Source organism: Nansenia antarctica (genome assembly GCF_963989245.1).
Source record: "Nansenia antarctica genome assembly, chromosome: 11".
Taxonomy (NCBI): Eukaryota; Metazoa; Chordata; class Actinopteri; order Argentiniformes; family Microstomatidae; genus Nansenia; species Nansenia antarctica.
In genome coordinates, this window is record NC_137681.1 from 3,037,449 (window position 1) to 3,062,691 (window position 25,243).

The window sequence follows — 25,243 nt, forward strand, 5'->3', positions numbered from 1 at the left end:
GGAGGAGGGGAGGGAAGGGAAGGGAAGGCGCACAGCCAGTGGACTCTCTCTGTATTCAAGGTGAACATCAATCCTGCGGCACGGCGAGAGAGAGAGAGAGAGAGAGAGACATTTCACTAGCAGCAGTTTGGAGACATTCGCGCAAAAGCTTTGGAGAAACATGGAGGTTCCGCGTGTGGAACACAGTATTTGCAGCCCGGCGAGCCCATGTGAGGACATGATGAAGAATCTGAGTTTGGACGCAATTCAGCTTTGTGGGAGAGAAGGTAAGAAGAGTGCCCCGGCGATCACAGTCACAGGCAAGGCCAATGTCTTGATCGCTTCATGCATGCTTCATATCGGGCAAACGTGTTGTTTTCTTAGCTTTGATGGATACCGGCGTCCAGAAGCCCACAATGATACAGTTTGAATTGGTCCTGACATGTCCTATTGAAAGCACATTGGATCCATTGGATGATGGACCTAGGCGGTCCTTTTTGGTAATTAATAGGAGTGGACATCATTGCTGCACGGTTCTTAAAAAAAAAAAAAAAACTCAATTTAGACAATTACCCTACATTGGATTCAGGATCTGTTCAGTTCCAAGTGGGGAAAAATCCCCCAATGTATCCACTGTTTACTCATGCATACATGCAATGGAAAATAACATGATGTTGAACATTTCCACTGTGCATAATATTTATTTTTTTGGAAGAGCTTAATGGTTTCATTGTGCAGTTCGCTGGACGCGCGCGGTGTTCAGCACCATGGACACGGACCTGCGAGCTGCACTGCCACAGTCTTGACAAGACAAGTCATCTTAAAAAACGACATCCAAAACGACATAAAAACATTACATTGGTGTAATAATAATAAACATATTTGTTGGTAAACATTTGATCGGATTTGAGTGGCGCGCGTAGGAAAGCAGGGATAATTCCGCGCTGTATAATTAGGGGGTCTCAGATGAACACAGGGGGGTCTGTGTCTAGTCTGGATCCAGAAAAAACCCACAGAAAGGAACAAAGCGAGCAGTTTACAACGTAAGGTGACATCATGGCTAGAGACTTTGCTGACTCGGGGTTTTGTCAGTCCTTTTTGAACAAATGTCTTCTTCGTTTCTAAAGCTTAATTATTTATTTTTTACATTCAAATGTATCAGAAACTGTGCGTGTGCCTATAGGCCCTACCCCATGGAGCACTAAATCACACTCCTAAAAGTTGATGTGTCATCACGTGACGTTAGAATTATAAGGTTCTATCTCCATTTTTGTCAAAATTGAGTTTTTTACATAATCTGATCCATTAGGTGTTTATTAATGCCTGTGTGCTGTTATTTTTTTAAATGTTGAAATTTTTGAGTTAGTAATTAATAAAATACAAAAGTTCCATCTCACAAAACATAATGGAATGTAAAAACTTTGACGCTCAATATCTCTGAACTGCCCTAAACGGAGATAGAACCTTCTCATTCTAAACGGAGATAGAACCTTCTCATTCTAAACGGAGATAGAACCTTATCATTCTAAACGGAGATAGAACCTTCTCATTCTAAACGGAGATAGAACCTTATCATTCTAAACTCACGAAATGTCTTCTTCTTTTCGAATGCTTTTTTTATTTTATTATTTACATTCAAATGCATCAGCCAGAAATTGTGCCTGTGCCTAAAGCCCCTACCCCATGGAGCACTACTAAATCATACCCCTAAAAGTTGATGTGTCATCATTCCCTAAAGGTGAATTGTTGGCCTTGTAACTTTCCTCCCCCATAAATAGAAAGATGGCTGCATCTTGAGCTTGACATCCTGTGCAGTCAGGGGAACGACAGCCCATCTGTGGGGTGATGACTCGGCCAGCGGTACTAAGGCCACACAGCCATGAGGGAGGAGGGGGTGATGGGAGGGAATACACATCAACACTAATCTATCATGCCTTGATTTCATGATTTCATCCTCCCAAATGGCTGTAGAGTGCAGACACATCCAGAGAAATGCACAGCATGCAGTTATGCAATACACTAGAGTCAATAGAGTCCAGAGGCGGCCTGAAAATATTATGCATTGCTAGACAAAGTTGTACTCTTAATTCATTCATCTTTTACAGTGATGATACAAGACTGCATGAATTCCCCTCCTGGAAAAGTGTGTAGCCTGGTTAACTGGAGTGTGTAGGCTGGTTAACTGGAGTGTGTGTGTAGCCTGGTTTAACTGGAGTGTGTAGGCTGGTTTAACTGGAGTGTGTGTGTAGCCTGGTTTAACTGGAGTGTGTAGCCTGGTTAACTGGAGTGTGTAGCCTGGTTAACTGGATTGTGTAGGCTGGTTTAACTGGAGTGTGTAGCCTGGTTTAGCTGGAGTGTGTAGGCTGGTTAACTGGAGTGTGTAGGCTGGTTAACTGGAGTGTGTAGGCTGGTTTAGCTGGAGTGTGTAGCCTGGTTAACTGGAGTGTGTAGCCTGGTTTAACTGGAGTGTGTAGCCTGGTTTAACTGGAGTGTGTAGGCTGGTTAACTGGAGTGTGTAGCCTGGTTTAACTGGAGTGTGTAGGCTGGTTTAACTGGAGTGTGTAGCCTGGTTAACTGGAGTGTGTAGCCTGGTTAACTGGAGTGTGTAGGCTGGTTAACTGGAGTGTGTAGCCTGGTTAACTGGAGTGTGTAGGCTGGTTAACTGGAGTGTGTGTGTAGCCTGGTTAACTGGAGTGTGTAGCCTGGTTAACTGGAGTGTGTAGCCTGGTTAACTGGAGTGTGTAGGCTGGTTAGCTGGAGTGTGTGTGTAGCCTGGTTTAACTGGAGTGTGTAGGCTGGTTAGCCGCGGCGCTGAGGGTATGAAGCCTTGAGCCTGGCGTTGTGAAGGGCAGCACAGGTGTTCTGTCTGGGAGCTGAATGAGATCCAGCCTGTTTGGTATTCCTGACCAGCAGCTCCATGTGTGTGAGGAGAACCTGGAGTCCCTTCAGCCGTGCCTAGCTGTCACCAGAGGAGGAGAGAGAGAGAGAGAGAGAGAGAGAGAGAGAGAGGGAGGGAGAGAGAGAAAGGAAGGGGGGGGGGGGCTAAGGGGAGGTTGAGGGGAAGAGTGAGGAGGAGAGGGAGGTAGAGGAAAAGGAGGGAAGAGAGGGGGGAGAGAGAGTGAGGGAGAGAGGGAAAGGGGGGGCTAAGGGGAGGTGAGGGGAAGAGTAGGGAGGGAAGAGAGAGGGGGGGAGAGAGAGAGAAAGGGGGGGCTAAGGGGAGGTTGAGGGGAAGAGTGAGGAGGAGAGAGAGAGGAGGGAGAGAGAGAGACAGAAAGGGGGGGCTAAGGGGAGGTGAGGGGAAGTGAGGAGGAGACGGAGGTATAGAGAGGAAAAGGAGGGAAGAGAGGGGGGAGGGTAAGAGAGGGGGGCAAGGGGATGAGAGTGGAGAGGGGAAGAGAGAAAGGAGAGGGGAGAGGAGGAGAGAGAGAGGGAGATGGAGAGAGAGAGAGAGAAAGAAAGACGGGGGACGAGGGAGGAGACGGGGAAGAGAGAAAGTAGAGGGGAATGAAGGGGAGAGAGGAGGATGGCGGGTGAGGGAGGGACAGAGGGACAGAGAGGGAGGTCTGGAACGAGCAGAGGGATTTTTTGCACAGTCACGCTAGATGAAACCCAATGACATGCATGGTCTTCCATCAGTGTTGCTTTTGTTTCCCCCCCCTCAACATCGTAGAGTCTGTCCTCAGCAAACAGACAGTTGATACATTAGGAAACTACACTCGTTCTGCTTACCACATCGTAAATGAAATGTCTTCTTTTTCACCTGAAGCAGCAACCATTTTATTCTGCTCGGTGGGCAACTTTGCCTCTGTCCAATTTCCCTCTTAAGAATATCTTCGCCTTATTACTGACGGTGACATTTAGAACGGAGGAACACAGCGTGAGACACTGTACGCTCCGTTCGGTGGAGATTTCTGGATCACTACTGCTGTCATATCAGATGACACGGTCCTCGACTGTCTGTCGTCTCAGCGGCCGAGAATCTCCTGCTTTGAGGCTGTCGTCTCACAGCGGCCTGGATGTGCATGAGGATGAGGAAGATGAGGAAGATGAAGACCCACTCCATTTCATAACTGATTACATGTCAGTACAGTAGGATCTGAATGTATTTTTTTTTTTTTTTTTTTTACCATTTAGCTTTTATCCAAAGTCTCCCTGGAGTAACTAACTCAGGGCTTGTACCTTACTCAAGGGCACACTAGTGGGCGTTTTCCCAAGTGGGATTTGAACTCACGACCTTCTTAATCATCAGTCCAACTCACTATCCACTAGGCTACCACTACCCCCACCACTAAATATCATCCTACAGTAATGGGCTCGAACCGCCGAACCGCCGAACAGCCGATCTGCCAACCTTGCGATCATTAGACGGCGGCTCTTAGCCTCTACCTCCTCCGCCACAGCCAACCATAGCGTATCATTTCCTAGTTGCAGTGTACAAAAATGGAATGGAAACTCGGGGTGGGGTAGGGTGGGGTTTGGGGTGGGATTGACGGGGCTGCTTTGGTAGCTGACAGGACCCTGAATGTGGCTGCCTAGTAGCCACAGCTGTGCAGCGAGCGGGGCCCCACCATCTGCTAGCTAGCTAGCGCGCCCCAGCGACACCGCCCATGAAAGGAACCATTTACCACAGCCGCCCCTCAAATGGTGTGCAACGGAGACTGAAGTGCAACGATAAACAAACAAACAAACAAACCAACAGACAGACAAACGACCCCCCCCACCATAAACAACAGTCAAGGAGAAAATAAGGGTCATGATTCATCATCAATTAGATATTATATATTCATCAGTTAGTAGTAAGTAAGTAAGGCTTTATTTATATAGCACCTTTCACACAAGAAATGCAGCTCAAAGTAAGTGCTTTACATCAGGAATAAGAACATAAAGTGAATATAAAAACATATATAAAAACATATACAACCATAGAATGAATATAAAAGCAAGGGGAAAACAGTAAAAATAAAAGATAAAATACAATAAAGATAAAGATTTAAAAAAGGGAAACAATGTACAACCTCTGCTCGTTAATCTAACTTTCCATATCCCTTTTATTTCATCTCCCTACCTTACACAGTCTTTCTGTACTTCACAAACATCCGTTTTTTGGAAAAGGTCCGTCTCAGTCTCTGTGTTAGATATGTGGCTGATGATTCAGTGCTGGACATTGTTCAGGGAAGACAGATGCTCATGATAAACAAACAAACAAACAAACAAACAAACGACCCCCCCCCCCCACACCATAAACTACAGTCAAGGAGAAAATAAGGGTCATGATTCATCAATTTAGATATTATATATTCATCAGTCAGTTAGATATGTGGTTGCTGATTCAGTGCTGGGGACATTGTTCAGTGAAGACAGATGCTCTCTTAGGAGGGGCTGGGTCTGGCTTCATGCTAATGCTAATTCGGTTGTTGCCCTTTTTTTAAGGGGCAGGTGTCTGGACGTAAGCTGTCCCCGGTGGCCCGGTGCTGGGGTCTGGCGGCGGCACCGGTGGCCTCAGCTGCCTGCGGTGGTGGTGGTGGTGGGTCCAGCGGGGACATTTAGTCTTAAAAATGCAAATGTCTCTGGAGTCGATAAAATGATGATTCCCACAGCGCCAACCAGATTAGCAGCAGCAGCTACTCTCCACCTGAGCTGTGTCGTACGTCTGTGTGCAGAACAGCTTATTTCAGTGAGGGAGGAGATTAACTAACCGACTCGACTGCACGGAAGGTTTGTGACACACAAACACAAGATTAAAGGAAATCAAACAAATCATACTTCATAATTAGGTGATGATAACCCTTAATATGGAGGGATAATACAGATATCATCTGGTATAGGATTGTTTCTGTGATGTGAAGTAATAATAATAATAATAATAATAATAATAATAATAATAATACATTTTATTTGTATAGCACTTTTCCTGCAAACGTTGCAGCTCAAAGTGCTTTCAGGAAAGTAAAGTAGTACATTCTCTGCTTTCGATAGAGAGAAACATCGTATGTTTTTATTGTTTGTGTTCCATCCATATACCGTACTAGATTCTACTTTCTAGCAACAGAGCTACTATATAAAGTACTCTAGTGTTTGTGATCTGATTGCTCTGCGTCTCCAGTGAGACGTTAACATTGGCAGGGCCGTTTCACACTCAGCAGGCGACCCTCTCGCCTTGCCTAACCAAACAAGCTGTGTCTCCAGCCTAAAGCCCACTGTTTTGTTATGGTGTGTGTACTAAATACTACTATAAACTGTTGTATCGTCTGAGGGGGAATAAGCTGATACGATATATACTCTGTCTCTGTCCCTAGTTATGTCTCTGGATGTCTTGTAACAGATTACCGTTGGTCGTTTGGTCCTAAATGCAAATGTCTTCCCATCGTGGGAGGTTGAAACCTGCTGATTGGTTCGTGAAGGTTTGTATTTGCGAACGATGCAAATACGGCCTTGCCGAGTTGAGGAGGTGTCCACAGTGAGCTTTGCAAGTGCTTCGTTCAAGTGATTTGCCTGGTAAATGTACATAATGGAAATGTGTCCACCATCTCTCTTTTGGACTTTTTCCTCCCAGGATTCTATATAGGCTAGTAACCTTCAATCACCCGTATATTTGTTTAACAACTTTTTTACATTAACAATTCGTGAGTTTAGAATGATAAGGTTCTATCTCTGTTTAGGGCAGTTCAGAGATATTGAGCGTCAAAGTTTTTACATTCCATTATGTTTTATGAGATGGAACCTTTGTATTTTATGAATTACTAACTCAAAAATGTCAACATTTTAAAAATAACACCATACAGGCATTAATAAACACCTAATGGATCAGATTATGTAAAAAAACTCAATTTTGACAAAAATGGAGATAGAACCTTATAATTCTAACGTCACGAAGAGAAGCAGGATTATAAACAACAAAAGGAAACACAACAAACAAAAGTAGGAAGCTGTACGAAGGCCAACCCTAACCCTAACCCTAACAGATGCCTTGTCGTGAGTCTTGGTCTTGAACGTGTTGAGAGTACCAGAGTACCAGAGTACCAGAGTATCAGAGCATCGGATGGCTGGTGGAAGGGTGTTCCACAGCTTGGGCAACAGCAGCGACAGAAAAGGCACAGTAACACTAGATAACTCATTTATCAAACCAACTCATTACCCCAAACCATCTGAATATGGTAAACAGGGGGGCCATCCAATTTCCTAGGCAATTGAGATCATGCATCATAGACATCAGAGTCATTATGCAGTACCTCGAAATCTGTCAGAAGTGAAATTACGGTCTATATTAGGCCGGGTCTCTCTCCCCAGTGTGTCTTTGGCTGCTAGTGATGGTCTCTTTATGTGGTCAAGCCGGGTACAGCTGGATGTCCTCCATAATGCCTCTGGCAGGCCATATCAGGCCTCATCACACACAGATACCATCATCTCAACCTTCTTCTGTTCTTTTATAATTCTGTGTCATCACATGACCTTTCAGGATGATGCCTGTCCTGATCTAAAAGGTGTTCCTCCATAATAATAATAATAATAATAATAATAATAATAATAATACATTAGACTTTTCTAGACACTCAAAGAAGCTTTACAATCTGAAAAGATTGAGTAGTAATAATACAAAGAAACTAAAAGAAAGTATAGGGGCCTAATTAAGGTAGTGCTGGGGACACATGGGAAGGGTAGAGGGGGAGAGGGTTAACTGGTGAAGGCGAGCTTGAAGAGGTGGGTTTGGTTTTGAGGGCCTGTTTAAATGTTGGGAGGGTGTTGGCCTGTCTGATGTGGTTGGGGAGGAGGGTGTTCCAGAGGGACGCGGCTGCGGCTGAAAAGGCCCAATCACCCCAGGTCCGGAGCTTGGTCCTGGTGATTTTGATTTTGGTCGGCAGACCTGAGGCAACGGGAGGGGGTGTGGAGGGGGACGAGGTCGGCAAGGTAGGAGGGGGCCAGATTGTTGATGGCTTTGTAAGTGGTGAGTAGGACTTTGAAGTGGATCCTGTATTTGACCGGGAGCCAGTGTAGGTTTTGGAGGACAGGGGTGATGTGGTCACGGCAGCGAGTGGAGGTGAGTAGGCGGGCAGCAGAGTTCTGGACATATTGTAATTATACAGTAATACAGTAATATACTGTAGATGCAGCGCAGAAATAACACAACATCCACGTTCTTCATGTTCTTAATTTATGTTACATTGCAGAAATATATATATTTTTAATGCTCTTGCCTTTGGGGCCGTCTTAAAAAATGTTGTGTGTCTAGTGTCTGCTGTTTCACTGTGATGTGCTACCTTCCCCTAGGGAACGAAGGAGAAGGTTGGTTTTCATAAAACGCAATCATGGGTTCATTAAGGAGGATTGGCTTAATTACTGGTGTGTGACGTCAAATGGGAAGATAGATTCGAGGTCAGACTGAACCTCTCTCTACCCTTCTCACAAATGTCAGATGTTTCCCAGTAAACAAAGAGTCCGAAAGACGTCCTAGAAAGCCGTCATCTGAACCCACATTCCGGCTTCCCTGAGGATGTCTTTTGGACTCTTTGTTTACTGGGTTCCGCTGTCTGAGAGGCACAGCCCTGACGCCATGGGATCCAGCTCTATGGTATTCCGTATGTCCCTCCTTCCTTCCTTCCCTCCTTCCTTCCTTCCTTCCTTCCTTCCTTCCTTCTTTCTTTCCTTCCTTCCTTCCTTCCTTCCTTCCTTCCTTCCTTCCTAACGAAAGTAGCCTCTGTAGCAGAGGTGATTAGGAACCACTCTCTAGTGATGAGGTAGCCTGCGAGTTGTCTTAGTATCATTCCTTCCTTCCTTCCTTCCTTCCTTCCTTCCTTCCTTCCTTCCTTCCTTCCTTCCTTCCTTCCTTCCTCCTCCAACCATTTACATTTGACATTTTCGACATTTAGCAGACGCCTTATTTCAAAGCGACTAACAATCAATACATTTGACTAAGCAAGTTCAATCATCAATTCACCAGTCGTAGCAGGAAGAGTAGTCTAGCTCAAAATCTTAGGAGGCACAGTATAGGGAGAAGCATGTGTCTCAGGAGACACAGTGCTGGGGGGTAGTAGATGTCTCAGGAGGAGCAGTTAAGGTGTAACCTGAAGAGATGGGTCTTCAGTCTCTGACAGAAGATGGGGAGTGACTCTGCAGTTCTGACAGCCATGGGAAGCTCATTCCACCAGCGCGGAGCGAGTGTAGTAAATGGACTGACTTATATAGCGCCTTTATCCAAAGCGCTTTACAACGGCCTCTCATTCACCCATTCACACACACATTCACACACCAATGGCGGCCAAGCTGCCATGCAAGGCGCCGGCCGGCCGGCTCACTGGGAGCAATTTAGGGTTCAGTGTCTTGCCCAAGGACACTTCGACATGTGGCCAACCGGGGCTCGAACCGCCGACCTGCCAACCTTGCGATCATTAGACGGTGGCTCTACCTCCTGAGACACAGCCGCCCCAAAAGTGTAGTGAAGATCCCAGGGCCATCCACTACTGTATCTGTGTACTGTATGTATGTGAGGGCAGATGTTTGTCCATGAATGATGATCTGGCTTAGATGAACTAGCTGGTGTTATTGGACATCACACTGCAGGTTGATGAAAACAAGCTTGTGATTGGCTGAGAGCAGCTGGGGCACCTGCTTGGCTAGCCTGGTGTGGGGCTATTATGGTCTGTGTCTGCTTGGCTAGCCTGGTGTGGGGCTATTATGGTCTGTGCTTGGTTGGCTAGCCTGGCGCGGGGCTATTATGGTCTGTGCTTGGTTGGCTAGCCTGGTGCGGCGCTATTATGGTCTGTGCTTGGTTGGCTGGGCCGGGTGTGTTGGTGGTGGGGGCGGGTCGGGTGTGTGGGGCGGCTGGGGTCCGCCGGGGGGGGGGGGGGGGGGGGGGGTTTGGTGACCGCTGCTGTGCACTGGTAGGCAAACTGGTAGTAGTCGCTCTATGAGTAGAGGGCTGCAAATCATGTGAAGCGCATTGAATCTTGTGAGAAATGCACTATACAAATAAAACTTGATTTGATTTGATTTGATTTGAGAGTCGTTCGAAGCGGTCATTTAAAAATGTCAAATCACCTGTTAGTCTGATGCCACAGTACATTTGTGTATCACTTTCCCCTGACCATGTTTGTAGTTTTGGGAACTATGTTTCTCAGTGCAGGGAAGAAACCGCCACAATATATCACAAAATAAATACTTGATTTATTGTGTAGCCATTGTATAAAAGCAATAATGCGCTATTATTAAAGTAACATCAATGGTGTGTTTTGGGCGCGGGGCAGAAACTACCACAATCTATCACCAAATAAATAATTTGTATTGTTTTCTTGTCGCAATTCTCTGTTTTGTTTTGTAACCAATAGCAATAAGGTATTCTAGTCCATGCTTTATCGTCAATAAAGGAAAAGCTGAGGGGTTGTTGCTAGCAACGGCCCTGAGCTGTGACTTCTTCCAGGATAAAGTCACAGCCTCTTGTGCCTTATTCCTTAACACTAGAACAGCCGTGCCTTTTTTACCTACTAAAAAAGCCGCCCCTCTTTACAATGCTCAAGCTGCTATTGACACACAACGACCACTAGTTGGCAGCTTGTAAATTAGCCTGCTTCCGACACAGAAAAACGGCAAAATAGCTTCATACTAGCTTATCCTGATGTGATTTTGAAAATGTGAGGATACTGGGTGGTAGAACACATAATCTAGGAAAAGTCATGAAAGGAGGGTCCTGAAATTTTATCGAGTGCAAAGATATAACACTTTTCTTTACTCACATGGCTGTTCGTGGCTGTTCTAGTGTTAATAGAAGCATCAAGCTCAACGTCGTGTTCAGTAGGCTGTTCTGCAGCTTTGACAGGTCAGGAGAGCATGGATGGATCTCCCCCATGAAATCTGTAACAATACCACATCTAACGAGGATCGCAATGCTGCCACATATCTCCCCATTGATCCGCAACATTAAGAATGGCGCGCGTTGTGTTGCTATTTCTGGATCTGCGACTCGAAAAAGTCATGAAATTTTAATGCGGGTGCCCGAGGGCGGTGAAGTGGTTCTGTCGGTCTGCCAGGATTATTACACAATGTCTCCAAACTTCAACACTGAGGTCATGAATAACAAACGCTGCATAAACATGACGGTCACGGTGTTGAAAACAACAGAAGCTTATGAATTATAGAGCTCGGGGGGTTGGGAAGACCAGGGGAAACGTGTGATTGGGCGATACGCACATCCCTCTCTAGCCTGAATCACACACATTAACATGGGTCGTTTCCCTCAACAATCACAGTTATCCACCCTAATGAGCCTATTTGAATTATCCAGGGGCCACAGAAAGATACTTCTAATTAGAAATGGATGATAATAGACACTTGAATAGCAACACACATCATAGATCAAGAGGCAATGTAAACAGAAGAACAAGACAGACACATTTTTAACCACTTTCATTAGCCATGAATTCCATAGCAAACAATCTCCAAAATGAACCAAGCTTTTTATTTGTTATCATTGTTTTAATAAGGTCATTAATAATAATAACTTTTAGGGCCGGTTTCACAGACAAGGCTTAAGCCTAGTCCTGGACTAAATCACACTTTCAATGTAAAATCTCCATTGAAGATGCTTTTTAGTCCAGGATTAGGCTTAAGCCGTGTCTGTGAAACCGGCCCTATATAGTGCCTTTCACAAACCCAAGGTCGCTTTACAAGGGAATGAGACAAACAGAACAGAGCCAGAGAGACAAACACACAAAACAAGAAACAGTGAAACAGCAGAATGAACTAACAAGCTGACATGCAGACTACAGATTGATTGATTGATTGAAAACTTTATTAGAAGATTTGCAGAAGTAGGTACATGAAAGTACATATTACATACAAGGTCAACTAACAGGATAAAAACCCAAGAAAGCCACTGGCTTATTTCAATTGGGGTCCTTGATTCTCAATTAATCGTTACATGTAAGACAGACAAAAAACAACTAGTACTATCTACAAGATAATACAGACAAATAACTAGTACTATCTACAAGATAAACATGTTGAATGCGATGGTGAATAGGTGGGTTTTAAGGGCAGCTTGTAGTGCCGGAGGAAAAAGGAAAGACGTAGGCAACGTAATGATAACTGTTTAATCAAAATAACAACTTGTACTCTCAGTACAGGACCAGAAAATAGATCACCAAAACTGTTGTGTCTCAACAGGAAGTTGCAACGTTAATAATCCTCCCCTCTGCCCCTAGTGCCAGAACTGGTTCCCTCCCACTACACAACCAACAGTAAGAGGAGAACATGAACCCATAATGTAGTCACTACACCAGCCCCCCCAGTGTTCACCTCAATATTGGAAATCCTCACGGCGAGGAGGGCGTATGGCCCGGCCCCTACGATCGTAGGTAAAGTCAGGAGGTGCGGGAGGAGGTGTGACATCGCCCATCACGTCCTCCCGCAGGGAAGGACGGGGGGCAGTGACGACCGGGGGCTCGCGAGCTGCGGGGGGTTGTCGGGGTCGGAGGGGGGAATGGCCAGGGCGCGGCAGGGGAGGTAGGACTGGAGGCCGGCCTCTGCGCGGTGGCAGGGCCAAGTCCAGGGGCAGTTCAAGGTCCAAGTGGGCCGGTTTGAGGCGATCAACGGACACACACTCAGGCCTACCCCCCATGTCAACCATGAAGTTCTTGGCTCCGGCCTCGATGACACGGAAAGGCCCGTCATAAGGAGGACGTAGTGGAGTCCTGTGGCCATCATGACGAATGAAAACGAACCTCGCTGAGTGCAGCTCCGGGGGCACCCTCGAAGTAGGGACACCATGCTGCGTAGTCGGGACCGGGACGAAGGTCCTGGCGCTGTCCAGCAGGGAGGCGCGCTGAGCGGCGGCGGACCAGGGCTCCGTTGACTTGGGAATGAAGTCACCGGGGACCCGCAGCGGCTGTCCAAACACCAGCTCAGCGGACGACGACTGGAGGTCCTCCTTAGGCGCTGTCCTGAGCCCCAGCATGACCCACGGCAGCTTGTCAAGCCAGTCGCTGTCCGTGAGGCTGGCTCGAAGGGCGGCCTTCATGGATCGATGGAAACGCTCACAGAGCCCGTTCGCCTGCGGGTGATAGGCGGTTGTGCGGTGGAGCTTGACCCCCAGATTCTCCGCCACCGCTGCCCACAGCTCTGAAGTAAACTGTGAGCCATGGTCAGAGGAGAGATCAGCAGGGGTGCCGTAGCGGGAGACCCACACCGCGATGAACGCCCGGGCCAGGTCGGGGGCTGTCGTTGAGGAGAGCGGAACTGCCTCCGGCCAGCGAGTCGTCCTGTCCACCATGGTAAAGAGATAGGTGTATCCGTGCGAGGGGGGCAGCGGCCCTACCAGGTCCACGTTTACATGATCGAACCTCCGCTCAGGCACAGAGAACTGCTCCAGGGGGGCCTTGACGTGTCGATGCACCTTGGCGCGCTGGCAGGCGATGCACGTGTCTACCCAGGCCCTCACATCCCTCTTGAGCCCATGCCAGACGAATTTCTCTGACACCAGCCGTGAGGACGGTTTCCTACCAGGGTGAGACAAGCCGTGTATCGCCTCGAAGGCGGGGCGCCTCCAGTTGGCGGGGACCACCGGTCGTGGCTGACCCATGGAGACGTCGCACAGGAGCGTGGCCCCTGCGTCACCGAAAACCACCTCTTCTAGGCGCAGTCCTGTGTCCGACAACTTGAGAGCCTGGACGGCGGGGTCGGCGGCCTGGTCTGCAGCCATGCGCGCGTAGTCCAAACCCAGTTGGACCGCACCAACCACCGCCCTGGAGAGACAATCCGCGACCTGGTTGGACTTCCCAGCAACGTGCTGGATGTCTGTGGTGAACTCGGATATGTAGGCGAGCTGGCGCTGTTGGCGGTCGGACCACGGCTCCGCCACCTTGGACATGGCGTGCGTGAGTGGCTTGTGGTCCACGTAGGCCGTAAACTCGCGGCCCTCCAGTAAAAAACGGAAGTGTCTGACAGCAAGCCACAGCCCGAGGAGCTCCCTGTCGAATGTGCTGTACCTTTGCTCTCTGGGAGACAGCTGGCGGCTGAAGAATGCAAGAGGCTGCCAGGCGTCCCCAACCCACTGTTCGTACACCGCTCCCACAGCAAAGTCAGAGGCGTCCGTGGTGAGAGCAGTGGGTGCCGAGGGCGAGGGGTGGGCCAACATGGCAGCGCGGGCCAGGGCCGCCTTGGTGTCCTGAAAGGCTTTGACACGCTCCGCCGTCCAGTCCACCGGCTGCTTCAGAGTCTTGCCCTTCTGGGCATCGTACAGAGGCCGCAGGATGTGAGCGATGTGGTGGAGGAAGCGATAGTAGAAGGTTACCATCCCGATGAACCCCTTGAGCTCGCTGATTGTGCTGGGGCGCGGGAAAGCAGCGACAGCTTCCACCTTCGAGGGGAGGGGGGTCACCCCCTCTGCGGAGACCCGGTGCCCGAGAAAGTCGATGGTGTTCCGTCCGAACTCACACTTCGCCGGATTGACAATCAGCCCATGTTGGCTGAGCCGTGTGAAAAGGACCCGGAGGTGGGACAGGTGCTCCTCCTCCGTGGTGCTTGCGACGAGGATGTCATCCAAGTAGACGAAGAGGAATGGTAGGTCCCGGAGCACCGAGTGCATGAGGCGTTGGAAGGTCTGCGCCGCGTTCTTCAGGCCGAACGGCATCCGCAGAAACTCGAAGAGTCCAAATGGCGTGATTACGGCCGTCTTAGGGACGTCCTCGGGGTGCACCGGCACCTGATGGTACCCCCGTACCAGGTCCACTTTGGAGAAGAAGCGTTTGCCTGCCAGGTTCGCTGAAAAGTCCTGGACATGTGGGACCGGGTAGCGGTCAGGCTTGGACGCGTCGTTGAGGCGGCGGTAGTCCCCACATGGGCGCCACCCGCCGTCTGACTTAGGGACGATGTGCAGGGGAGACGCCCAGGGGCTGCTCGAGCGCCGAACGATGCCCACCTGCTCCATATGCGCAAACTCCGCCCTGGCGATGGCCAGCTTCTCCGGGTTGAGGCGCCTGGCCCTGGCGTGGAGGGGAGGCCCCTCGGTCTCGATGTGGTGCTCCACTCCGTGTTTCACCGTGGGCGCGGAGAAGGTGGGCTTGGTAAGGTCGGGGAATTCGGCGAGCAGCCGAAGGTACTGGTCACTTTCGGCGAGCGTATTGGACCACCCGCTGTAGACCGCCTCCCCCTGCGTACAGGCGAAGGAAGCGAAAGTCTGTGAGTTGACCAGGCGCCTGTTCCCCACGTCCACCAACAGGTTGTGGGCGCACAGAAAATCCGCACCAAGGAGGGGAAATGTGACAGCCGCTATGACAAAATCCCACGAAAAGCATTGCCCTCCGAAGCACACGTCCACCGCCCTAGTGCCATAAGAGCAGATAGGTGTGCCGTCCGCGCCTGCCAACTGCGGACCACGCTCCTCCTTCGCCACATCCGATCTCTCTGCCGGAATGATGCTCCACTGGGCACCTGTGTCACAAAGGAAACTGCGACCAGAGGCGGTGTCTTGTATGAAGAGCAGCCTGTTGGTGACGCCAGCGCTCAGGGCCACTACTGAGTGCCGGCCCCGCCGTTTCCCGTCGGTCCGAAGGTGCAGGGTGAGCGGCACCGTTTGGCCTTGGCGCCAAAAGTGGCGTGGTAGAAACAATGGCCCGCAGCGTTACCCTGCTGGCCAGAAGGTCTGGCGTCATCCTTCGCTCTCCTGCGACGGTCGGGTGGCGGGGCGGCCGCGGGAGCGAGCAGGTCGGGGGACCGTTGAGGCATGGCCAAGACGAACCGGTCCGCCTCCCTGGCCAGGGCGCGGGGCTCCATGATGGCGGTGTTGGCCAGCGCCATCCTAACTTGAGCTGGCAATGTGCGCATGAACAGCTCTGTGAAGAGGATCATGGGGTCTTCTGTACCGAGCAGGTTTAGCATCCTCTCCATGCGCGCAGAAGGCCTCTCGTCACCCAAGTCCGACATGGCAAATAGGCGACGCACCCTCTCCGCAGTGGACAGTTCAAATGTCTCTAGAAGCAGGGCCTTGAGGCGCTCATATTTGTTCGTCGTCGGGGGAGCAGACAAAAAACCTACCACTCGAGCTGCGGTGGAGCTGCCCAACATTGCCACAGCATGGTTGTACCGGTCGTCGTCGTCATCGATGTCACTTTTGTTGAAATGTGCCTCTACAATAGCAAACCATGCAGCAGGCGTTGAGTCCCAGAACTCTGGTAGCTTGAGAGTGGGAGTGTGCGCACCACGCGTTACCCTGACAGGGGATGGTGATGGCTGCCGCTGGTTTGAACGTCTTCCTCGCCCGGACATTTTGCAGGATTGTAATGTTCGTTCGCTGGTTTTTGTACACAATTACGTTAACAAAAATCCACGTCGGGGTCACCAGTGTAGTGCCGGAGGAAAAAGGAAAGACGTAGGCAACGTAATGATAACTGTTTAATCAAAATAACAACTTGTACTCTCAGTACAGGACCAGAAAATAGATCACCAAAACTGTTGTGTCTCAACAGGAAGTTGCAACGTTAATAATCCTCCCCTCTGCCCCTAGTGCCAGAACTGGTTCCCTCCCACTACACAACCAACAGTAAGAGGAGAACATGAACCCATAATGTAGTCACTACAAGCTTTGAATAAGTCCAGGACTCTCCAAGTCATTACATTTATCTAGGCGGTGTCAGTCAGGAACAAATTCTTCTTTACAAGTACGGCCTGGCCGGTAATGACCGGGGTCGAAACGACCCACCGCTAGGTCCTATTCTACCCCCAGAGAAGGAACCGCATTATGCAACACCGAGTCATACTCTCTGCAGGTCTCTGGTTGCTACGATTATTAGCGCCGGCTAAGGAATCTCTCCTCTCCATCACGGTTTGGCTTTAATGAGCCATTCAGATGAAGGGAACAAGGCACTTCCTCTGGTCCTTTTTGTCACAAGGGTCTGGAGAGTCGGTCAATGGCCCTCTCTCACTCACGGCCGCCTTCTCAATGGGACGCTTTGTCGAGGTTTCAGAGCGACACGGTCAGAAGTGTGTAGAATGAAGACGGGCTTTGTTCGTGTCCTCGGGCACACTGTGTCTGTGCATTGTGGGACGGATACAGCAGGAGGTTGTTAGAGGACGCAGTGAGGCCAATGAACCTGCTGTGGGACAGATTTGTCCGTTTGTAACGTCTCTGTTTCTCTCTCTCGTTCTTGCCTTTTGTTGTTGCCGTTTATCTTTGTCCTTCGGTGGTGAGGCAAAGTCTTCACTTCTTTTATAGCGTCTTTTGTTTCTCATCGATCGATGCTTCTTGATCTTCCCCTTCCGTCACAAACATTGTTTGTAGCTTTGAGCTTTGGTTGTGATGATTTTGATCCTGATTTTTTTTTTTTTTTTTACCGTATCTATGGTTATTTACCCCAGTAAACAAAGAGTCCAAAAGACGTCCTCAGGGAAGCCGGGATGTGGATTCAGATGACGTCTTTCTAGGACGTCTTATGGACTACAGAATCGTCTTCTGTAGTCCATAAGACGTCCTAAAGACGTCATCTGGACGTCCTAGAAAGACGTAATCTGAACCTACATTCCGGCTTCACTGAGGACGTCTTTTGGACTCTTTGTTTACTGGGTTAGTTATTAAGTGAGATGGCTGTGCGGCATTGTGATAACAGGTTTTGTTGCACAGAGAGTGTCCGGGGAATGTACGAGGATCCAAACAACGGGAATGTGTCGATCTCCCGTCATGTTTATCCCCCAACTGACTCTATCATTCTTAGCAGGGAGCTGATGAAGGATGAGGAAACATGATGTCACTTTTTGGAAATGTTACAGACAGCAGAGGCATGGTGGTGAGGGGGGGGGGGATTTTCACTCTCTAATAGGGGTTGTTTTGGGGATTAATTGGGCACCGGTTAATCCCTGTGAAAACATGTGCCCTCCCCTCTTTCCTCTCCTCCCTCTCCTCTCTCTCCTCCCTCTCCTCCCCTCCCTCTCCTCCCTCTCCCTCCTCCCTCTCCTCTCTCTTCTCCCTCTCCCTCCCCACTTTCCTCTCCTCCCTCTCCTCCCCCTCATCTCTCTCCTCCCTCTCCTCCCTCTCCTCCCTCTCCCTCCCCTCCTCCCCTCTCCTCTCTCTCCTCCCTCTCCCTCCCTCTCCTCTCGTTCCTCTCCCTCCCCTCCCCTCCTCCCTCTCCCTCTCTCTCCTCCCCCTCCCTCCCTCTCCTCCCCCTCCTCTCTCTCCTCCCCCTCTCTCTCCTCCCTCTCCTCCCCTCCTCCCTCTCCTCCCCCTCCTCTCTCTCCTCCCTCTCCCTCCCCTCTTTCCTCTCCTCCCTCTCCTCTCTCTCCTCTCTCTCCTCCCTCTCCTCCCTCCCCTCCTATCCTCCCTCCTCTCCTCCCTCCTCTCCTCCCTCTCCCTCCCTCTCCTCCCTCTGGTTGTAATTTGCGTTGTGTGCCCCGGGGGTTTACTGTCCGTCTGCGTCCCATCCCTGGCCCACGGTGATGCTGATGAGGATGACATAACCGCAGCTCTTCCTGTGAGAGAGCTGGTAGTGTGCCTGGCATGTAGAACACAAACACTAATCCGCCCCCCCCCCTGGTCAACCAATCGCCTGCTGCCTCATCACACTCCCAGTGCCCTCACCGGTGGGTTGGACACTCAGGGTCAGCGGGTCTAAGGAGGAGGAGGCGTGCAGGGACATCCGTCCAGTTGGTGCTGGAGCTAGCCACCGCTTTGTGAGAGGAGGGAGGTTTTTAAATCTTCAACAGCCATGATGAGGAAAGACTGGGCTAGTGTTCTTGGTGTTCCTGGTAGGTAGACGACAAGACTAGACCCAGTAAACAAAGAGTCCAAAAGACGTCCTCAGGGAAGCCGGAATGTGGGTTCAGACGATGTCTTAATTCTAGGACGTCCAGATGACGTCTTTCTAGGACGTCCAGGTGACGTCTTTAGGACATTTTATGGACTACAGAATCGTCTTCTGTAGTCCATAAAGTGTCCTAAAGACGTCACCTGAGGACGTCTTTTGGACTCTTTGTTTACTGGGTAGACTTCACTTTCTCCTCGACTCCTTCCTTTAATCCCGTGCTACATGTAGGCTTCATTATCTTGCAATCCTCATCAGTGACTTTTAGTCACGAAAACGTAATGTAATTGAATTGTACTGACTTACTGTTTCATCATATGCGATGACAGTCTCTGTCATCATCAACTTCTGCACAGGGTGTGACGGTTTTATTATGGAAATCAGTTTGGTCCCCTCCTTTATGTCTTTCTCACTCCTATTCAACTCCTATTCAAAGACTTGATTGCTGGACAGAATATTTGTGGTTTGAGGGAGGGCTGTCGTATGTGACAGGGTTTGACGAAAAAGTCTGCATGTCTGGCAACGTCACTGTCATTTTCTTTCCAGATTATGAAAGGGTAGATTGTAAGCTTTCAAATGATGTGTCATACATTGAAATCTGAAACAAGTTGAAGAAGTCATGCATATTTTGATGTTGATACCCCCCCCAATCACCAAGCCGAGAAATCCGCCCTCAAAGTATTTTCAGCCTTTTTTCACAGGTAGGAAAAATAGCTGGTCCACCCCAACTACTCCCTCAAGACAACCACTCCCCCATTACACTACCTGTCATTATCTACCTGTCATCTGTCAGTGGGGTTGTCAGCTAACCCTCAGGAAAAAACTTGCAGGGCTGACTTGTTGGACACACAGGGACGTAAAATCATTACTTAAGTGTTGTGTCTGTATATAGTCAGCACTTTTTATTGCACAGTCAACAACAAACATCTTGGCAGTGACGCATGTTCCAGTTTTGTAACCTCTGAAGCACAATCTACTGATTTTAAGGGGGTAAAAAATAAAAAATAAATAATAATAATAATAATAATAATAATAATAATGGCTTTTATTTGTATCTAGCGCCTTTCCTGCAAACCTTGTAGCTCAAAGTGCTCCAATCATTATATAATCATCATTTTATTAAACAGATGGGTTTTTTAGTCTTGACTTGAACATATATGCTGAGGTTGCGTCCCTAATGTAAACTGGCAGTGCATTCCACAATCTGGGTGCATAAAAATGAGAATGCAGCCTCACCAGATCTCTGTGGTACACAGAGAAAACCAGCGTCAGAAGACCTGAGAGCTCTATTGGGCTGATATGCTGGCAATATGCCACTATATAACGCTATATCTCTTTGTCTCCACTCACATATCCTTATATTTCTTGAAGTAAAACGCGGTTTGGGGTCAATCTGATAGCATACAGCCACGGTGGGACCCGTGGATTTACCAGGGTGTTCTTTGATACTGTGGGAATTTGAAAAGTCGTTTTATCATCACACTATTTTACTCAATTATATAATCACCAGTGTTTTCCCTGTAACCAGAGATAATCAACTACTGTACATACCCCATAATGCACTGTACCCCATAATGTACTGTTGTAGTCTATATTTACCCTAGGTTTTATATGATATATTGGGTTTTATATGACATATGATCTGAATATATGTGTGTATATATCCTATGTATCCATGTTTTGTATTTCATGGGTCTTATAATATGCATAGATACAGTATGTTTTATATGTCAATGGGTTTGTATCCATCTCTATATATCATTATCTATCTATATATATAGTATCTAACTATATATTAGTATATTAGTATCTAACTTAGTATTAGTCTCTAACTAATATGGTTTAATATCTAACTATCTAACTATATATCAGTGCTGAGACCGGGACAGCAATGAGGAGTTGGTTCATTATGAGTCTAGAGCTCTAGTTCTAGATGGTTCTATAGCTCTAGTTCTAGATGGTTCCTTTAATGGGTTCAATGTGCCAATCAAGCTAATGGCTGTAAATTGTAAACTCTTTTTTTATTAAATTATTATTATTCATTAAATAATCATCCTCATAATGAAATGTATGTGTGTGTGTGTGTGTGTGTGCGTGTGCGTGTGCGTGTGTGTGTGTGTGTGTGTGTGTGTGTGTTTGCGTGTGTGACCACCTCAAATCAGTCTGCCACAGCTTTAAGCCTCTCTACCTCTAGATTGCTAGATTATGTATTACATAAAACACATGAATTCAGTTGGCACAGAGTCATTTGGCACAGCGTTTTGAAAAGAAGGCATAGACTGGCAATTGGCCAGGACTCTACCTCCACTACTGTTCTATACAGGTGAAGTGCCTCTCACAGGTGCCTCTCACAAGTGGTGCTACAGCACAAAGTTGTAAACCAACAACAGCCATCTTGTTTCACAATGCTTAACGCTTACTCACAGATGCACATTCATTTTAATATCGTTCAGAAACCCTAAATGCACAGCCCCTCTCTAACCATTAGCGTGTTAATCCCAAAGATTATATTGTCTGGTGAGTCTGCTTTGCTGATTTGATCCTCTTTGATAATATTTTACAGGGCTTTGCATTTATTATTACAGTGCATTACAGGTACAGTGATATTATTAGTGGAGCTGCTGTCCTATTGCACTGGAACTATTTCTCAGAAATGACCAAGAAGACCCTCTCAGACTAGACGCTGTAGCACCGTTCAGACATTTGCATTAATTTCAGACTATAATTATGCACTTGAAACAAACTCACTGGCTTGGTGGATATTTTTTAAAAAATGTCGATTGAGAGATGTCGGTTGAGAGAGGACGCTGGCGTTGCTTGTTCGCCGCTTCTCCGCCTGAAGTCTAGGTGTAACTGCAGTATACCGAGTAGATTGTCCTACAAAGACACCTAGACTTAGATTTAGTATTAGATTACCGTTAGAGTATCGCTGGGGATTCTGCATTTTCTGCCGTGGTTTCGGCACTCTTGCCTCTGCGACACCTACCTGCTACCTGCTACCTGCTACCTGCTACCTGCTACCTGCTACCGGCAAACGTCGCTGACTGACGGCTGTCAAACAGTTAATTTTATTATTACTACTCGATCTCTTCAGTTTGTAAAGCGTCTTTGAGTGTCTAGAAAAGTGCTATATAAGTCTAATTTATTATTATTATTATTATTATTATTATTATTAATATTATTATAAACAGTAAACCATATTCTCTCGGCCATGAAAAGCAAGCATATAGACTAGATCGACTTTAGGTGGAAGGCATTTTACCCATGTCAAGGAGAAGGAGAAGAAGTCTTTGTCAGTCTTTGTCTCCTTTTGGTCTGCCATAATATGTGGATTTCATATAATATACCGGTATATGCAGTATTATTGTACTGCTCTTTGCATTTTCTCATCACTTACGTATCTCAAGATCCTGTTATCTTATCAGACAAAAAAAAACAGCTTCTATTCATCTCCTCTCGTGACTGTGACTTTTCAAAAAATTGCAGACGAAGGCCTTGTATTAGCATTACTATGGAAACCGTTCTCCTTTCTTTCGCTAACATTTTAAAAGATGTCCTTGCCAATCTGATGTTTGTCCCAGGGGAGAACTACTGATGGAAGTAGAAATCGGAGGACAGGGAATTAAATGAAGGATGGTATCAAACATGCATTTTACAATGAGCCCGTCCTCCGATTTCTGCCTCCGCCAGCCTCCCCTGGTACCCAACTCATTGTCAAAGCTGCGTGGGAGACAGACAGACACTGTCACTATAAAAGAAACCTGGGGTTGGGGGGGGGGGCGGGGGGGTGCACACAGTTTGTTCCGTGGATTTGAAGAGAAAACTATGACAAGAGGGATTTTTTTTATAGGGTTGTTGAAAAGCTTGTGCTCTGTAATTACTCCAGAGGAGTGGGACTAGTTCGTCTCCCCCCTCTCTGGAGAACGTGTTCTCTCTCTCATTCGTCGAACTGAAGTCTCCTAATTAGATGTTTCCAAGTTGTTACCGTTAATTTATTATTCAGACTTCAGTTGTAATTGCCGACTTGTGTGAGAGGCATGGGGATTCGGATTCCGCTTCTATTTCATCTGCAGATACAGTGAACTGAAGTAGTCTTCGGAAACTTCCTTGAAATGCGTTTGGTTTGGATGTTTTCTTTTTAATTCTTTATTTCTCTTTTTCTTTTTTTGGGACGTACGACAATATACAACAATATAGAACAATATACAACAGTGGAGAATGTGAGTTGTATTTTTTTTACACGAGGACACGAGCCCTGGGGTGGTGAAATTGCTCTGGATATGTGAAGCACCAAGCTAGCGTGGGCGTTTGCCTTGTTATCAGAGTCTTTGTGGGAGCACAAACACTCACACACACACTGTTCCCTCAGCTACAAAGGCATCTGCACCCCAGCAGGAGCAGCAAATGAAAAATAAACACAACACAATAACTCAGCCTTCAAACATTAATTTGTCTTCTCACGGTCACGGGTTCAAAGGTCGCTACTAGCTCTTCTTCTTCTCAGAGGACTTGTTCCCGCAGGAGTCTGGTCTTTCAGTCTGACTCCTACGCAGAAGTGAAGAAGTGAAGTTCCCTTCTTGTCCTCCTCCTCTTCTCTCCATTCAGCCTCTCTCTCTCTCCACTCTTACCATGCAAGGTTCTTCTTACTGTGCAGGTCGTCTGTCCACAGCCGAATGCCCCAGAGTTCTTTATCATCATAAAATGGACTGACTTATATAGCTGCCTTATTCCAAAGCGGCAACGGCCTCTCATTCACCCATTCACACACACATTCACATTCACACACCAATGGCGGCAAGCTACCATGCAAGGCGCCGGCCTGCTCATCGGGAGCAATTTGGGGTTCAGTGTCTTGCCCAAGGACACTTCGACATGTGGCCAGCCGGGGCTCGAATCGCCAATCTGCCAACCTTGCGATCATTAGACGGCGGCTCTACCTCCTGCACCACAACCACCCCATCATCATCATCATCATCATCATCATCATCATCATCACCCATTCACAATTCAATCATGATGATTGGTTGAATAGGTTACTGCCATGTTGTTGAAAGGACAAGTGAAAATGGGATGCTTATTCTCTACATTTACATTTACATTTTTGGCATTTAGCAGACGCCTTATTCCAAAGTGACTTACAATCAATATATTTGAATACTAAGCATGAGAATCATCAGTCCACCATTCGTAGCAGGAAGAGTAATCCAGCTCAGACCCGGGGCCATTGATAGAAGGACAAACCTTCTCCGATCACCTTCTTCTAAAACATATTTTTTTATACTTTTTTTTTTACACTGGAGAAACAGAGAAACAGTACAAGGGGGGCAATATAAGTTTTTAGGGACACAGTGGAGGGGAAAGCGGGTGTCTTTAGGAGACGTAGTGCTGAGGGGCAGAAGATGTCTCTAAACCTTAAACCTATGAGGTGAAAGAATTGTCCCTTTAAGCTTTAAGATATATCCTCCCATGAAGAAGGTAGGAGGTATGGCCATTATGGTTTTAGAGTTGGGGGAAAATAAATCCCAAACTGCTTTTTGAAATGACAATACAGCCTCAAGGGACTCGTTCCCACTCGTTTTTTGTTGCAATCGCTGAGTAACTGTCTGTTGCGTCATTCCATTCTCATGTAATAATGAATTTCCTTCTATTATTCATTATCTGTATGCATAGCAGAAGCTCTTGCTTCCTGCTCCCTTTCAGAGCCTTGAAGGACTTCTTTCTCAGAAGGCGTAGAAAGCCACTAGCATGTCACTAGCTGTGCTGCTGCTCTGACAAGCCTGTACGAGTAGGTCATGTCATCATGTCACCACGACCTACTTGTGGGGCGGCTGTGGCGCAGGAGGTAGAGCTGCCGTCTAATGATCGCAAGGTCGGCAGATCGGCGGTTCGAGCCCCGGCTGGCCACATGTCGAAGTGTCCTTGGACAAGACACTGAAACCCAAATGTGCTCCCAGTGAGCGGGCCGGATGAGGCGCCTTGCATGGTAGCTTGCCTACCTCGCCATTGTTGTTGTGAGAACAGGTGAATGAGAGGCCGTCGTAAAGTGCTTTGGATAAAGGCGCTATATAAGTGCAGTCCATGATGATGTTAGAGCAGAGGCTTTCCTGTCCAAGCCCTTATCCTTTATTGACATCTTCCTTTATTTGATCCTGTGGGTTTCACACCTCTGCCATCGCCATTATTGCTCACCCGCTCGGTCGGTCGGTCGGTCGGTCGGTGTAATTGAATGAATGAATGAATGAATGGTCTTTATTGTCATTGCTACAGTACAGGTACCAAACAACGAAATTTAGGAGGGGTGGCTCCCCTGGTGTTAGGAAAGGGGAAAAAAAACACTTAAAAAAAAAATGAAAAAAATAAAAAAATCACAAGAAGGTAAGCAGCTGGTTTACATAAATAAAGGCTATGTACACAATCCACTGTACTATACTGTACAGATAGACGACTAGGGTTGTCATATTGCACAATAGTATTGTTTCACGTTATTT

The 25,243-nt window shown here is 47.6% G+C and overlaps 1 protein-coding gene across 1 annotated transcript in view; it reads left to right on the plus strand.

Annotated features, from left to right (window-relative positions):
* Nucleotides 1-160: 160 nt before the first annotated feature.
* Nucleotides 161-25,243, plus strand: part of phyhiplb (phytanoyl-CoA 2-hydroxylase interacting protein-like b) — a gene marked incomplete at both ends in the record, with an annotated part of 32,328 nt that continues 7,245 nt past the window's right edge. The window contains one exon of the mRNA XM_080541571.1: nt 161-266. Within this exon, the coding sequence (XP_080397697.1) occupies nt 161-266 (106 nt within the window). The remainder of the gene's footprint in view (nt 267-25,243) is intronic.